Source organism: Artemia franciscana, chromosome 11 (genome assembly GCF_032884065.1).
Source record: "Artemia franciscana chromosome 11, ASM3288406v1, whole genome shotgun sequence".
NCBI lineage: Eukaryota > Metazoa > Arthropoda > Branchiopoda > Anostraca > Artemiidae > Artemia > Artemia franciscana.
In genome coordinates, this window is record NC_088873.1 from 23,607,627 (window position 1) to 23,625,564 (window position 17,938).

Sequence of the window (17,938 nt, forward strand, 5' to 3'; positions counted from 1 at the left end):
GTTTGTCTTGCTGTGTCTGTGTCTCTGACTCTGTGTGTTTGTAGGTGTTTTTGATGGTCTCGCTCCGTGCGTGTATGTCTGAGTGGGTGTTTGCTTGTGTGTTCATTTGTGTGTTTTTGTGTGTGACTTGTGTTTTTTTGTACGTATTTCTCTCTCCCTCTCTCTCTCTCTCTCTCTCTCTCCTTTGTCTCTGCCTTTGTTTTTGAGAGGGTGTTGGCTTCTTTTCTGTTTGTCTTGCTTTGTCTGTGTGTCTGACTCTGTGTGTTTGTAGGTGTTTTTGACGGTCTCTCTCCATGCCTGTGTGTCTGAGCGGGTGTTGCTTGCGTGTGTTTTTGTGTGTGCATCTGTGTGTTTTTGTATGTGCATCTGTGTGTTTTTGTGTGTGACTCTGTTTGTTTGTACGTATTTCTCTCTCTCTCTCTCTCTCTCTCTCTCTTCTCTCTCTCTCTCTCTCTCTCTCTCTCTCTCTCTCTCTCTCTCTCTCTCTCTCTCTCTCTCTCTCTCTCTCTCTCTCTGTGTTTGAGCGGCTGTTTGCTTGTCTCTATGTCTGTCTTTGTGTGTTTGTGGGTCTGACTATGTATGTTTTTGGGTCTGACTCTGTATGCTTGTATGTATTTTATCTCTCTCTCCTCTTTCTCTCTCTCTCTCTCTCTCTCTCTCCCTCTGTGCCCATGTGTCTGAGTGGATGTTTTTTTTTGTCCCCGTGACTGTATTTGTATGTTGTGTGTCTGAATCTGTGTGTTTTCATCCTTTTTTGTCCCTCTCGCATCTTCTTTCCATCTGTGGTGCCTATGTGTCAGAGTGGTTGGTTTTGTGCGTCTCTCTGACTGTGTCCGTGTGTCTGAGCAGGTATTTGTATGTTTTTATGGCAGTCTATGTGTTTTTTTTCTCTCTAGCTCTCTGTGTCTGAGCGTATGTTTGCATCTACCCGTGTCTGTTTTTGTGTGTCTGTGTTTTTTTAGGCATTTTTGTTTCTCTGTACCTGTGTGTTTGAGCGATTGTTTACTTGTTCTCTCTTTCTCTCTGTGTATTTGTGTCTGGACGGGTGTTTGCATGTCTTTGTTTCTGTCTTTGTGTGTTTCTGTGTCTGAGTAAATGTTTGCTGCTCTCTCTCTCTCTCTCTCTCTCTCTCTCTCTCTGTCTGTCTCTCTCTCTCTCTCTCTCTCTCTTACTCTCTCTCTCTCTCTCTCTTTCTCTCTCTCTCTCTCTCTCTCTCTCTCTCTCTCTCTCTCTATCTCTCTCTCGCTCTGGCTGCGTGTCTAAGCGGCTGGCTGCTCGTCTCTCTCTCTGTGCCTTTGTGTGAGTGGTTGTTTGCTTGTCCCCATGTTTTTCTTTTTCTGTTTGTATACCTGAGGGATTTTGCTTCTGTGTGTGGATTTTTGAAAAAATCAGCTCATCAAAAAAGATTCTTTCAGCAAAAAGATTCCCTATTTTGGTTTTTTTCTTGAGTAGCGTTTTCAGTTGATGTTTCAAGGGTTTAACGGAAAGAAAGTCAATCATTATAAAGAATAATTTTCATCAAAATACAATTAGTCTTGTGGTTTTTTGGGTTTTTATGCTTTCATCTGTCTTCGCAAAATGTCAAATGAAATAATGGCTTAAAATATGCTGTTAGTATTTTGTTTTTGGGCAAAAAGCACTGCTGTTGCCTGCGCCAGTTAAAAGCAGAGAGCTAGGTGATTTTTGCAGGTTTTATATTCATGCCTAGTGTTTTTTCGAACTTTTAACTGAAGATTTCCTTTGATTTTCGATTCACACGCATGCCCAAAGTCATTCACAACAGATGTGCTGTGTCTTGATTCCGAATTAACCCTATAGAGACAATTGTTTTAGAAAGACAAAACTGTACTTTTCAAGCTTAGACTGCTATCTTGCTGTAAAAAAAAACATTGCTTTTAGTAGCATCTCTGGATAGTGCAGAAAGATGGCAGTCTACTGACGCCTTCAAAGAGCTGTTGTGTGACATGTGGCCTGAGCAGTGAGTCACCAGACCAAGGAGTAAGAAAAATGAATGAAAAAGTAGGCATTTCTTAAGTTGGAACCTGGAAATAAAACGAAAAGGTGGGAGGTTCCTTGTATATCTTATGTGTATAAAATATATACTATTTTGAATTACTGTAGATGAAATTCGTGATTTGTGCAAGAATTTCGATCAGTATCAAGATACATTTCCTTATGTTGTAAAAATAAAACATCGGACGACCGTGGCTCAAAATTGTGAAATGAACAACTGACTAAGACAAATAAAAAGCATGAAAAATAGGTATAATTTTACATCAGCTATTATTTAGTAGGGGAAACTCCTACATAATAGCTCACACAACCCCTTAGGGATCGTGGATCATGAATAGGCAGAACGTGTCATATGCCTAATTTTTGTTTTCTTTTTACATGGCGCAACTTTACGACAGACTAAGAAAACGAGCTCAAAATCGCCTACTTGACGCAGAAGAGGAAACCAATCATATTTTTGACATTCCAGAAGAGATTTTGTCGGATAATGATGATGACTATGATCCAAACTTCCTGTCTTCAGAAGATCGTATCAATGATCTTGATCCAGATTTGTTGCCTCTACTGGACATTCGCCACTTCTTTTTGGGAAAAGATGACGTGGATGCTAGTAGTGAACCCAGTAACGAGTACTCGGGGAAACTCCACTCTCTTTTCAGTAACAGCAACCAGTAGCATCAAGTACTGAAAAATCAGAGATGAAATCGAAAATCCAAGAAAAATTCGGCTAGAGAAAATTAGAGATAGAAAAAGTTCATCTGTCTTGGAAAGGAAAGCCTCGCCGAGTTCCAGGCATCTTGGAGACTCCTCTGAAATGCTTCCAAAAATTCTTTGACAATGAACTTCTTGAGCTGATAGTTCAAAAAAAGTACCACCTTTGCTTTTAAACTGACGGATGCAACCTCTGCCTCACTCCCGAAGAGCTAAAAGATTTCATGATAGTTGTTCTACTATAGAAGGTGATGCGAATTTCCTTGTTATCGAATCATTGGAAAGCGGCTACCAGATACCCTGCAATTTTTGACAAGATGGCCCGACAAAGATTTGACAAGATCAAACGTTTCTTCATTTCAACGACAACGAAAAAGCTAAGAAACCTGGAGAACAAGGATTTGAGAAGCTATACAAGATTTGACCCGTCCTGGGTCATATCTGTTCCAAGTTTCTCAAAGTCAGCCCCAAAGAACACCATTCAATTGACGAGCAAATGATTCTTTTCAAGGGGCGAGGCAACTTGAAACAATACCTACCAAAAACACCGACGGAGTGGGGAATAATAGTGTTCACAGGAGCTGGTTTGTCAGGTTTCATCTGTCTTGGAAAGTAAAGCCTCGCCCAGTTTCAGGTATCTTGGAGACTTCACTGAAATACTTCCAAAAATTCTTTGACAATGAACTTCTTGAGCTGATAGTTAAACAAACTACTGTCTTTACACCTATACTGAGGGATGCACCTGTGCCTCACTTCCGAAAAGCTAAAAGTCTTCATTTGAGCTATTCTACTATAAAAAGTTCCTTATTATCGAATCATTGGGAAGCGGCTACCAGATACCCTGCAATTGCCGACAAGATGGGCAGACAAAGATCTGACAAGATCAAATGTTTCTTCATTTCAACGACAACGAAAAAGCTAGTAAACCTGGAGAACAAGGATTTGACAAGCTATACAAGATTTGACCCGTCCTGGGTCATATCCGTTCCAAGTTTCTCAAAGTCAGCCCCAGAGAACACCATTCAATTGACGAGCAAATGATTCTTTTCAAGGGGCGAAGCAACTTGAGACAATATCTACCAAAAACACCGACGAAGTGGGGAATAAAAGTGTTCACAGGAACTGGTTTGTCAGGTTTCTACATGATTTTGAAGTTTATCAAGGTAAGGGCATTCTGGTCGAAGATGACATAGTCAGATCTTGGAGTTGGAGGCAACATAGTTTTAAGTCTAGTGAGTATCTTACCAGAGAAAATGAACTACAAGATTTACTTTGACAACTGGTCTTTGAGCTTGAAACTAATGAGTTTACTAAAAATTAAAGGATTCTCTTGTATTAGTACTTTGAAAAAAGCGCGACTGAACGGATGCTCGCTCCTCATAGATGGTGTAATGAAAAAACAAGAGAGGAACTTCCGATTACAGGACTGACATTCATTCTGGTGTTATTGCAGTGAAATGGTTAGATAACAACACGGTTTGCTTGGCCTTTGACGCGTGCAGGAACAATGCCACAGGATACGCGCGGACGCTGGAACGTTAAGGATAAATCCAGGGTTGAAGTTTCAAGGCTAGCCATTGTTCATGAGTACTACTGTTATATGGGTGGTGTAGATTTAGCAGACATGCTGGTGGAGATGTGTCGAACTCATCTTCGGACAAGAAAATGGTATATGAGAACCTTCTGGTGGCTTATTGACACAGCAGTCTGTAATAGTTAGGTTCTTTTCGGGTCAGACGTCAAAGCGCTCACTTCAAGAATAGACGAACAGATGATCTTGAGAGCCTTCAGGTCTGAAGTTGCATCAGGGTTGTATGCCTCGGCACGAGTGATGTCACAACGTAAGGTTAGGACCATCCGCAGATGTCAAAGAAAGTCCCAGCCCCATTCGAATACGCAATCGAATCCGATCGGCAATATCTGCTCAATTCAACGGACTTGATTACTGGCCAACAAAGACTGAGAAGTAGAGCCGCTGCAAACAGTGCAAATCAGGATATACCACTTTTGAATGCAAAAAATGTGGACTTCCACTGTGGCTTACTGCCAAAAACAATTGTTTTAAAGCCTTCCACATCAAGTGAAAATGCCCTATTTTTATACTTTAGAGGCTAATGTCGTATTTTTACAACGTGGTCTAAAATTGACAATTTTGAATAAATAGTGCAACAATATTTTTTTGTCAACATTCTGACCTGGAGATTGCACGGGAGACGTTGAAGATTTTTCATAGTATTCGTTCCAGTAGTGACCTGTCTAGGGTTAACCAAGAATAAGTATGGGAATATTACTAAAGACTGTCAGAAAATTGAACACGACTGTTTGTAATAAATTTCCTTTAAATTCAAAAATGACATAAGCTTAAAATAAACTAGATTTGGATTATATATTAAATACATAAAAACTCTAATTGAAATTTCTGCATCACAAAATCTTACACTGAGTTTCTCTGAGACTTAAGCCTGAGGATCTTATCCCCCTTCTATGTTAGATGTCTTCCGAAAAGAGAGGTATAGGTTAGGTTCAGTCAATCGCGTCAGTTGGGGGGCAGGGTAGAGGGCATTTTTTCTCTCCCAAGATTTTCGCCCTCCTAGATTTATTCCTCCCCCCCCCTTATTTTCGTACTTTAGTTGGGAAATGACTTTTTCAGTGAAAAACAATGGAATTCTCTCCTAGATTTTGAAAAAAATATGTTTATTCCCCCTCTATCCCGACATTTCCAAGAGATGAAGCCGCTGAAAACAAGTACAAAGGAATCTTTCGCACTCGCATGGGGGCAAATTTACAAAACAAAGTAGAGTCAGATTAAAATTATTGAAGATGTATCTAAACCGTGTGATTTCAGGAATAACGAATAGGGGAGCATGATCCACAAAGCTAAAATACCTGAAAAAATTAACGATAATTAAAATTCAAATGATAACATTGTAGTTTGACAACTAAACGTAACCACTCGTACAGTTACCAGAAAACATGGAATGATCACTAATAAACAAGCACTAAACAGGAACATTAAAATAGCTCCAAAATAAAATTGAGCAACAACAACTATTCATCCTTGTTCTTTTTGAAAATTTTTTTTGTTCATCTGAAACAATTCATCAAATTACAAAAAAAAAACTCAAATCCAGAATTTTGAATATAATTAGACATAGCCATAAGAAATGTTAACATTAAAATAAGATATTCGGATTAGTTTTACTTACATCAAAACTTGAAGCCATAAGACCAAGCATCATTCCTTCTAAGATGGTAAAAATAAACAGGACTATGTAATTCCAAGGAGTTTTTCTTCGGAAATTATCACAGCATGCCAACACGATTATGCATACAATTGTCCCAATCATAATACCTAAGGCTAGTCCTGGATGTTGAGATGTCCATTGTTTGACCCCAGGTGAATAGATGAAAACGGCGATAAGCCCAGCAGTAATCGCAAGTTGGATTGTTAGAATGGTAAATACCTTCCTGAAATATGAATTTGTAAACTTGCAAAGTTCTTCATTGAGTTCTGCTTTTCTACGGTTAAACTTAAAATAAGCTCAAAGTTAGTAAAAACTAACATGATTGTTTTTGAAGGTGTTAGGCGTATTTTCCCCGGAAAACCCTCCCCCGCCGAAAATTCTCCCTCCGAAAAATTCCCATCACATTCACCATTTAGCAGCCAAAGAGGAAGTGTGACAAATAGAAATAATAAAAAAAGAAGGAAACTTGGAATGTTCTACCTATATTCCAAAATATAGGCCCAAATGTATAGTGTCGAATATCTTATAGATAGTATTTATTTATATCTTTTTTTATTTAAATTCGTTTATCACGTTTTTGGACGTTGAATTATCATAGCAGGGTAAGATAAAGGTCTAATAAGATAGTTTGAAAATATGAAACCCATTCACTCATTAGTAATGATTTGGGAATAAAACAGGTGGTTCGAGAATCAATTGAAATTAATCTCAAAATAAATAAAAATATTTCTTTGAACAGGGACTTACTCACTAAATTCTTTATACTCAAATTTAATTAAAAATGATCTAACAAAATATTTTACTAAACCAATTTATAATAGTACTGAACCAACTACGAAAAGGCCTTTGAGACAGGCTGCTAAACAAGCAAGATTAGCTTTAAGAAATTGCATCTAATCATTTTATTCTCTTTAGTTTGAATGAGTTTATATTTCTTCATTTCATTCTTTTCGCCAGTCCTGGTTGAACTTCGCTGAAGTAAGGATGCTAGGGCTATATTTTTAAAAAAAAATGTTTTAATAAGTGTTTTTAACTAATCAGTTTTAATTCTCACAATTTGATGTAAGTTCTTTTATATATATATATATAAATATATAGTTTCTCTCTTATTCTTGTATTGTGCTGAAGACGGCCCTTGGACATAGGGCCGAAATATCTACAATAATAATTTCCATTGTCTTGAAAACATTTTCCCTATTGTCTCTACGTTGTATTTGTCTGTTATGGAAAGGCAGTGTGGTCTTCGTCGCTATTTTAGTACTTAAGCTAGTTTAATCGATGACATAAACTCAATTAATGATAAAAACTGAGTGGCTTCCGTCAAGACGTCGAATGGACTGTGTTGGATGTCATAGATGATATCCATTTTATTATCAAATAAATGTCGTCTCATTTCGTATCAATTCATTTTTTTGTCTTTTCTGTTATTTTTTAAGTGCCTTGATGTTAAGTATTCGGCTCTACTTTAAGAGTAACGTTCGGTTTTCCATCGAATATTTTGTAAGTGTTAAGTTGGATTTAAGTCAGATTTTGCATGACTCATATCAATTCCGCTGTGAATTCGCTATGTGGCTGAGTACACTTTGGTATGCATTTGAGTTACGTGTGTCTGATTGACCAATTTTTCTCTATTTGTTCGCACTTTTCTTTATATTGAGTTATATAATTTATTGTCAGTATTAGAAGCGTCATATACGAGTTCAATTTGTCCTGATTGTGGTCTGACAATTGCAAGTGAGTTCCTTTCTTATTGAACGAGTGAGTATTTCCTAATCCGATACGCATTGGCAAAGTTTGTCAGAGCTGATCGCTTCTGCTTTGCTGAAGACATTTTCTAGAGAGAGGAGGAATGTCAGAGTATTCGATTTTCTTTCAGAGATATATGGCCGGTCAATTATAGGCAATAAAGACGATAGCTAAAAAAGGTATTTTTTGGTAAAATATTCATTATCGTACTAAGCGGAGGTCTCCTTCCCTGTGGCCCTAATAGTGTCGTACGATAAAATATGCCAGGGTGTGGTCCCAATACCAACCGATATTGGTAGCAGTGGTCCACACCCCTATAGAGTGGCAAACTACGCTAGCGCCCTTGAATTTATTGGGTTTATTTTTGGGCGTTCTTGCTAAACATCCTTGTGGAAACACTTTTCTCTATTTCGAAACCGCCACAAAAGAAAATAGATCAAGGGTTCAAAAATCTAACTTTGGCTTTGTTGACTTTCGTCAAGTATAAGATAAAGCGTGAGGCCCTTTTCAAGATTTTAATGAAAGAAATTAAGCTTCTGAAATCTAATTCGACTGTCGTCAAATGCATTGATTTCTTAGGTACGGGGAAGGAGAGTGGGGATGGTGACAGCACTGAATATTTTGATGTAAAAAAAGCTCTGAGACAGAAACTGTCAGATTATTTCTTAGAAAGAAATATAATTATTCCCAAGCCTCTAAAAAAGACCTTCTCGTCCTAAAATTGTTAGAACTCATAATTACCTATTTTATGATCTAGTTTTATGTTTTTTCGAGTGTAGAACTGAAACTCAAGGGAGTAGCCACTCTGTCTTAATAGTCGTCAGACCTTACTTGTGTACTTAATATGATAGCTACACTAGAACTTCTGCAACATTTATACTTTTTCTAGATTGTGTCTAGTTCTATAATTCTAGTGAAAAATTTATTGCGCTCAAATTCTCCAATTAGTGGACTGGAAGAAATGCTCTGAATGAGCGAGGCACTATTAAAGGCAATTGTAGCTCTTCTGGTCTAGAGCAAAAGCCCACTTCATAATATCTTTTGGTTTCCTAGGTCACAGATTTCGTTCTGAAATTACGAAAGAAAATGCTTCAGTTAGTTAGTAAGTGTAAGTCCAGTTCAACTTACAGCAGAAGAAAAATACGAAACTGAACAGAAAGGAAGATTTGTCGCTTTAACATAATATGAATTAAAAGCTTATAGTATCATTGACAGCTCAGGGCCACCCGGCCCAACTAAATATTCTAAACAGACTCCAATTAAATTTGACTTTGACTTATTAAAAATTTGATTTTAATCAACATCCAAAATAATACTAAGAAACTAAGGTACCAAAAAAGAAAAAAAGGTGGGGAAATGTCTCTTATTATAACATGACTGTTATAATAACTAAGCAAACGATTAGTTATTATTCCTTTTTTTTGCTGTTGTGAGTCTTCTTTTTCTGGTTCAATGTAAAGCAATCGAAAACTTAGATCAATAAAATAAGCACAAAAAATATTTCTCTTTAAATTTCAAGTTTGCTTGAGGACATTGCTGGGTACAGCTAGTTAATGTGGGTTGCTTTTTTTTCTCGAAGGTAAATGTTTTCGTCATCTTTATCTGTTCCATCGTATTTATCTTCTTCATTCTTTATCTTTTTCTTCTTCTATCATTTTTCCTCTACTCTTTGCTTCGAAACATAAATGAATTGATGTTGACCTTCTGTATATTTCATCTTATCGGCTTTTATGTCATGGAACAGAAGAAATTCTGATTATAAAATATAATTAGACTGACAAAATGCATTTAAAGCTTACCGTATAAATGCATTTCTAATTTTTTTCTCAGTAAATTCAAAAACTTCCTCTTCAGAAAATGTGTCCATTTTTACTATTCGATAAACACTGAATATTGATTTCTGTGTGTTTTTTTCTGTCATCCTCTTGTATCTTTATTTTATTATCTAGTAATTTTTATCTTGAACAAACAAAATTCCATTAAAGTATGTGTTGTCGCCTCGTATTTTTCCAATACAGAGCATCGTTAACAAGCTGTGAACGGGAGAAAATTTTCGAAAGCTCGAAGCCGATTGAGATGTTAAAAGGAATATGGTGTTAAGAATTTAAAATCATTGTTTTGTTATAGAATCACTTCTACAATAGGTTCTTCTTCTTTTTTTTTCATTGCCATCGAGTTTAGTTTATTGCGGGAATTTGGTTAGTTTCTAAGCTCAGCAGCTTTTACGGGAACTATAGCGATAATAATTACCAGTAAAGATCATTATTATTAATATTTTGACCAGTTTCATAATAATAAAACTGGTTAGATCGATTAATATGAAATTATGGTTTGATAAGCTGCATATACTGCTTGCCTTTGGTCGAAAAGGATGGTTGTCCTTTTCGCAAGAAAAGCATGTCCTTCAGCAAGAGTATTTAATTTGCTAGTGGAAGTAAAGTTCCATTGTGTATGTCAGATTAAGACATATACAGATCTTGCTTTTGAGATTAAGTTGACACTAGTTTCAATTTGAACTTAGGAATCAAATTTAAAAGCGTTTTAGATATGAGACGGTACTCTGCTTCATTGGTAACACTTCTTTTTTGTATGATGAACAGAAAACCTAAAGATACAAAAAAGGAGCATTTACTCATGGGTCCGAAATTGCTGCTATCTAAGTGTGACATCGGTGTGTCTGATTTCTGTTGCGTTTGTTATTTCATTATAAACGTTTGACCCCGAGATAAAGGATGGGTATCGCATGTGCTTCCTAAACTTCAATAGTTCTCTCAGTGCTAAGGAAATTGGAGCTTACCCCGAGCTCCTTTCTTAGTTGGGATGTTGGAATGCTGGTCCACGGGAAAGCAATCAACTTTTGAACTAAGAAGGATACAGTTTATGAGCATATCAACAATCCTTTGACGAACTGAAGAATTTCCATAAAACCAGTTTTTTGGTATAAAAATATGATCCAGATGCTACACAATTTTAAAAATTTTGAGGCGGTGACAGCTTCATGGTTCTGGTACACATCGAATAAATAAAAAGTTGGATAATGACTCTGTGCAAATACGAATGAAGTACTGATTCGGTGAAAAAATGAGCTAAAGGCAATAAGTAGACCCATAGCATCTGTCATTCCTGCCCTGCACGTTATACCTTGTTTGAAGCAGAACCATGTAAACGTTGTTAATATGTATTATTTCAGGAAAAGTGGGCTGTAGTCCCTCCAACGTCCCCGCGTCCCTCCCACCGACAACTTTTTAGCATCAAAGGTAAGCAAGCTGTACCTTGCTTGAACCAAAGTCACTGAAATCTTTTCAATTTGCTTGAAAAGAGAACCAAAGGAAGCCACTAATCCCTCAATACCACATCCCCCACCAATTTTTCTCTAAATCCTAGGTATAGCCCTTTATATGAACTGGAATCATATGAAAATTTAAATAAGTATTTTTTTAACCATTTGGAAAGACAAGCAAGTTTCACCTTGTATGAAATAGGGTCATTCGAAGGTTACTGCATTTTAGGACGTCGAATGACTAATACTTTTTCCGCTATGTGCAAAGTTGAGACAGAAGAGGCCGAGTCGATTTCGTCCAGTAGTTTTTTTTCCTTACACGAGGCCTTGTCATCGAAACTATCCCCCATTGCGGCTAATGAAGTATTATTATATATTAGCGAGTCTCATAAAGTTTGGTGATGTGATGTTTGAAAGCGTAAAGTTTGGAAGCATTAAGGTGCTTGAATATTGGTGATATAGTCGGGTATTTCCCCGCTGTGAAAGACTACTGATATAGGTGAACTAGTCTACCGTTTATTCTATCTGGACGTCAATAGGTAAAGAAAGAGCAGATAATTCCTCTTGATATGACGCAAAATTGCCGTGGCGTGCTCTTGCATCATATTACGGACCTTGATGAACTTCTTTTGTAAGCTTTCTAAACTGGTTGTGTATGATAAGGTACCTTCACAAAGATAACTGCAATATGTCCTTTATAAAACAAAATGTTTTGTTTCAGTCAAACAGTTCGTAGTAACGAACTACAATTAAGGAGTGATTCGGCTCAACATTAATTGAAACTCTAAAAACGGAATTTCGATATTAATAGATCTATAAAAAAAAAAATCAGCTTATTATGCTGATTCCAAATGTATAAGATTCATCAAATTTAGTGTTACCCATCAAAATTTACGAGTCTGAGAAAATTTGTCTGATCTTTTAAATAAGGTGAAATACCCCCTAAGATTCAAGGAATCTTAATTAAAATCACACCATCAGAATCAGCGTACCAGAGAACCCTATTGTAGAAGTTTCAAGCTCATACACACAAAAATGTGGATTTTTGCAATTTTTGCCAGAAGAAAGATCACGAATGCGTGTTTTTTTTTTTTGTGTGTGTGTGTGTGTGTTTTTTTTCAGGGGTTATCATATTGAAATAATGGTCCTAAAAGTTCGGGAGAGGGTGCATTCGAACGGAAATTAAAAGTTCGAGTGTCCTTTTTAAGTTACCATAAAGATTAGAGGGTTAAAATGATCCCCCGCAGTCCGTGGGGAGGGGCGTGTAAGTGATGAAATTTGACCATTGTTTATGTATTGTAATTGTTATTGGGGAAGTATACAGACAATTTCTTCTGGAGGGGGGACTTTGTGCTTCGGGAGATTTCCATAGGGAGAATGTTCCTTGGGGAGGAAAATTGACGGTGGATAAATTTTCCTAAGGAAATTTTACCTTGGGAGGATTTGACTGAATTTCTATACGAAATTCCTTTAATTGTCTTAAATTATCTTTGCCAACTGAATTTTTCATGTGGAGATGTTCCGGGGGAATTATCCGGAGGCTATTTTCCTCGTGTTTATATTTCGGGAAAAAAAATTGATCGAGAAACCGATTAGAAAACAAAGTCTTTTTCAAATGAAAGTATGCTAAGGAGAATTTTTTGGACTGAATGGTCTGTAAAAATGTGTCACGGGAGGGGTGGATTTTCAGCGAGGGAGGAACTGTCCGGAGGGAATTTGATGGTGGACAGGGGGGGGGTGCACTTCACGTTTGATTAAATTGCCACAGATGAGCTTTCCACGAGGGGAGGAGTGAGCTTGATTTATGGCATTATTTAAGAAACCATCAGAAATTAAACATAAAAAAAGGTTTTTTTTTTAAACTGATAGTAAGGAGCAACATAAAAACTCAAAACGAGCAAAAAATATTCCGTATATGAAGGTTTGTCTTCTCAATACCTTGCTCTTTACGCTAAAGTTTGACTGTTTGTCCCAATTTTTTAAGAACGGCTACTGAATAACTGTTTAATTAGAATGGGAAGCTTTTTTAAAAGTACTAACATCTTTAGTGCGAACAGCAGGCTATTGAGGAGGGGGCAACCGTTCATATACGGAATAGTTTCGGTTTGTTTTGTGTTTTAATATTGCTCCTTATTTTCAGTTTTAAAAAACCTGTTTTTTCATTTTCTGAAATGATTAGGATCCCAAAAGATGCGTCACGCCCTTCTGGAAGGATTTCTTTCACCTACAAAATTCAACTTTATTAAAATGTAGTTTCTCAAGACTTCTCAAGACTAGAACATAATTTGTCTTTTACTGAATAAAAAATGACAAAAAACAGATGAATATGGATTGTCAGTTATATTTTTTTTTTATTCTTTTAAAGTAAAAAAGTGAAAACATTTAAAACATATTTTGTTTTCAGTAAAGCGCAAATTATGTCCTGGTCTTGTGAAGAGATGGGGGTTATCAGGCCTACTTATGTCAATTTTGCTTGTTCTGAGTTTTAGTCAGCTATTTATTGTAATTTCTGTTTGTTTTGAGTTTCTTTTATTTATTGATAGTGATTTGTGGTAATTCTACTTTTGGAATATTATTTGGCTTTATTTCTGCTCATTTTTGGCTTGCTGAAGCTCTTTACTTTTCTTTGAAAAACTTTTTTTGAGAAAAAAGTTTTTTTTTTTAATTTGTGTGTCGCGAGAAAGTTTTTGTTCAATTTTTAATCCTGGCACAAATAGTATTTTTTAATTTAATTGTATACCTCCTCAAGTTGACCTGAAAAAAAAAAGTGAATATCATTCACAAAAGATTATATCTATGCTCTATGACAACCTGGATACCTTACGCTTTTTTTTATTTATTTAAATTGTAAGAGCAGAAGTAGTAATAGTAGCAGCCCCGATAGCTTCAACTTAATACCCCCAGTTGTTCTCGATATATTGTTGAAGTGTCTTATTGGCAAACAAAAACACAGTGTCTTTTCATTTAGTTTTAAAGCAACATTTAGTTTTAAAGCGTAATGGGCTAATTGCATAATTGTATGGGGTTTACATGCCCAATATCCCTAAAGTCATAGTTACTGGATCGTCCTACTATGTTGAACAAAATGGTTGTCTCAAAATTTTGACTGGATATGTTTGGAAAATGAATGGGCTTGAGAGTAGGGTTGCTTTCCCTCCAATCTCCTTTTACTCTTTAAAACTTTTAATTTTGAATCGAGTTAGCTCCTATAAATGTTTCAATGATATTTTTAGCTATTATAGATTGGTGCTACCTATGATATTGCTTATGTATCATTTAGAAAATCTGCCTACATACACATTTTTCGTTTAATTGAAACTCCCCCTATACGTTCCCTATGAGTTTCACCTTAATACCCTTGGCGTCATTAGTTACAGCAACTGTAGTAGTATTTAAAGTATACACATAGTGCCTTCTGGCTAGTTTCAAAAACCCCCACAACTTACTCTTAAAGGTCTAACTTAATATTTTAAGTTGTTCTTGATATATTGCTTTGTCACCTTTTTGAAAGTTCACATGTTTATAGTTTGTTTTGATTTAGTTCAACATCCGCTTAAATATTCCCTATATTTGATTACTGAAGACATTGTTATATGCTCTTTGGACTATTTGCTATAAAATGGCTATCTCATAATTTCGGTCGAATGTGTTTGGGGAAAAGAGAATGCTAGGAAGGGAGGGCTATTTTCCCTCCATCACGTTTGACTCTTAAAAAGAAACTAGAACTATACATTTCTAATCAAATGAACCTTCTCTAAAGTTCACAAGCTCTTCCATAAAAACCTTACATTCCCGTAGGCATAACTTGCAGCCCTTACCCCAAGACTCTGGGGGGAGGGGTCTCAACCCTAAAGGCCTTGTCATGTGGGGTTTTCGACTATCTTTGAAAAAATGGCTATCTCAAAAGTTGTATTTTGATTACGGGGGGAGTTAGCTGCCCTCCAATAATCTTGACTCATTAAAAGGGCACTTAAACTTTAGATTTTCAATCGTATGAGCCCCCCTTCAAAGTTTATACGGCCACCTTTCCATTAAAACCTTATATGCCCTCGGAGCATGACTTATAACCCTTGGCCTAAGGCCTGTGGGGCGGGGTCTCATCCTCAAAGACATAATTTCTGGACCTTAAAATTACGTCAAACAAAATATATATCTCGAACTTTTGATTCGAAGTGTTTGGGGAAATGATGGGTGTGGGGGCTGGTGGCCCTCCAACCACTTTCAACTATGAAAGGTGGCCCTAGTCTTTTTAATTGTCAATCGAATGATTCATTTTCGAAGTTTCTACGATAATAAATGGCAATCTTAATCTCATAATCTCATAATTTCGATCGAATGTGTTTGGGAAAAGAGAATGCTAGGAAGGGGGGGGGCTATTTTCCCTCCATCACGTTTTACTCTTAAAGAGAAACTAGGACTATACATTTCTAATCAAATGAACCTCCTCTAAAGTTCACAAGCTCCTTCCATAAGAACCTTACATTCCCGTAGGCATAACTTGCAACCCTTACCCCTAGGCTCTGGGAGGAGGGGTCTCAACCCTAAAGGCTTTGTTACGTGGGTTTTTCGACTATCTTTGAAAAAATGGCTATCTCAAAAGTTATATTTTGATTACGTGGGGAGGTAGCTGCCCTCCAATAATTTTGACTCATAAAAAGGGCACTTAAACTATAGATTTTCAATCGTATGCCCCCCTTCAAAGTTTATACGGCCACCTTTTCCATTAAAACCTTATCTCGGGGCATAACTTATAACCCTTGGCCTGAGGTCAGAGGGGCGGGATCTCATCCTCAAAGACATAATTTCCGGACCTTGAAATTACGTCAAACAAAATATATATCTCGAAATTTTGATTCGAAGCGTTTGGGGAAATGATGGGTGTGGGGGCTGGTGGCCCTCCTATCACTTTGGACTATGAAAGGCGGCCTTAGTCTTTTTAATTGTCAATCGAATGATTCATTTCCGAAGTGTCTACGATAATAAATGGCAATCTTAAAATTTCTATCACATGCGTTTCGAAAAAATAAGACCTGTGTGTGTAGGGGAGGGGGGGTATCTGCCCGCCAATCACTTTAAATCTTAAAAAGGGATTGATTACCAATCCAATGATCCCCCTTCGAAGTTTACGCGACCAACCTTTCTATAAAAACCTTATATGCCCGCAGGGCGTAACTTACATCCCTTGCCCTGAGGACTATGTGGGGGGGGGGGGTGTTGTCATCCTCACATACATATTTCCAGGCCCTTTCAAGTACGCTGAACAAAATAGCCATCTCAAAATTGTGATTGAATGTAGTGCCGGAAATAATCGGTGTGAGGGGGGGCTGGTTGCCCTCCACTCACTTTTGACTGTTAAAAAAGGCACTAGAACTTCTTATTACCAATAAATAAGTCCCATACAAGGTTTGTACGGTCACTATTTCTATAAAAACTTTACTCGCCCCCAGGGCATAACTTACAACCATTACCCTGAGGACTGTGGGGGTTCTGTCATCCTCAATGAAATAATTGTTGGACCTTTTAACTACATTTAATAAAATGCTTATCTCAATATTTTGATAGGATGTGTTCGGGGAAATGATCGGCGTGGGGGGCCTCGTTGTCCTCAAATCACTTTTAACTAATAATAAGGGCACTAATAAATAGGGCACTTCCAATCGAATAAGCTCTTTTGGAGTTTCTACAACAACTCCTTCTATACGAAGTACCCTGTTTTAACCCCCCTCCCAAAAAAACAAAAAACAAATCGCTGTTTACTTAGGCAGCGCTATTGCGCTGCCTAAAAAAGATATGTCAAAAATATAGTGGTTCTCATCAAACTTGGGTCTTTGTTATCAGGGCAGGTGTTCTCAGGAATGTAAACTTGGGATACGAGTTTTCTAGTTTCGGGACATAAGATATCTAGAATTGGGATAGGAACTTGCTAATCCAATATATTGGATTACAATGTTGACAATTTAATTGGGTCCCCAGTGGCGAGGTGATTTTTTTCCTGGATTTCTTCTCGATTAAAGTTGTCCCGGATACTTTTTGCTCGCAAAAATATTTCATTCTTATGGTTTTGTGCTACTTGGCAGAGGAGGGGAGTCATTACACAAACGAATATTTGTTCCCTGTTTTATTCTGTCCATATTATTTCTTTATGTCTTCCTAAAACAAACAGTTTTTGTATGACTCCACAGGATATACTACCATGTTCCCTACAGTACTTCACTGATTTTCTCGAAATTCAAAATTAGCAATCAACATTTAGTTTTAGCGCGATATAGCGTTGGTGATTTGAGGTATTTTCTGAATTACCAAGTCGAAGGTAAGTAAATTTCAGTCTAGATTAGGAAGTGTATTTCTTTCCTAGATTAAGAAAGATTAAGCTGGTAAAAGCCAGCTATATACAGTGGTGAAATTTGGGTACTATGGCCGTTGCCAACTTTACTATGACTACCAAAGGCAAAAAATCACCATTTTCTTAAAGAAATAACCAAAAAATCACCAAAAAATAAAATTAACGGTGAAAAATTTCAGTATGCCGAATGTCTATATCCACCAAATAAATCAATTACATTGACATTGACATTGAGTAACTAGTATTGGCATTTGCATTTTTAATTACATTGGCATTTGTAATTACATTGGCATTTCCATTGAGTAACTAGTAACAAATTGTACTTTATCAGATACTATCACTATTTCCCCCATTATTAAGCCTCTTATAGTAAGGTTTACTGGAATGGAATGGACGCAATTCAAACCTATTTTTTGTGATACTATCCATTACCAAGCCATGCCTCGCCATTGGAACATGACATGTTTAGGGGGATTTATACGTGTTACTGGTTCCTAATCGTCTCCAAAACAAAGAGAAGCTTTTTACATACCAATAAGTCTTAAAATGCCACATTCCCAGAGATTTTGTCCACGACACTAATTACAGCCCCTATTTTAA

At 36.8% G+C, this 17,938-nt stretch overlaps 1 protein-coding gene across 1 annotated transcript in view; it reads right to left on the reverse strand.

Moving 5' to 3' along the window:
* Window positions 1-9,618, reverse strand: part of LOC136032987 (protein lifeguard 1-like) — an 89,463-nt gene extending 79,845 nt beyond the window's left edge. The window contains exons 1-2 of the mRNA XM_065713507.1: window positions 9,515-9,618; window positions 5,931-6,192 (exon numbers count right to left, since the gene is read on the reverse strand). Coding sequence (XP_065569579.1) covers window positions 5,931-6,192; window positions 9,515-9,582 — 330 coding nt within the window. The 5' untranslated portion in view covers window positions 9,583-9,618. The remainder of the gene's footprint in view (window positions 1-5,930; window positions 6,193-9,514) is intronic.
* Between the last annotated feature and the right edge of the window lie 8,320 nt (window positions 9,619-17,938).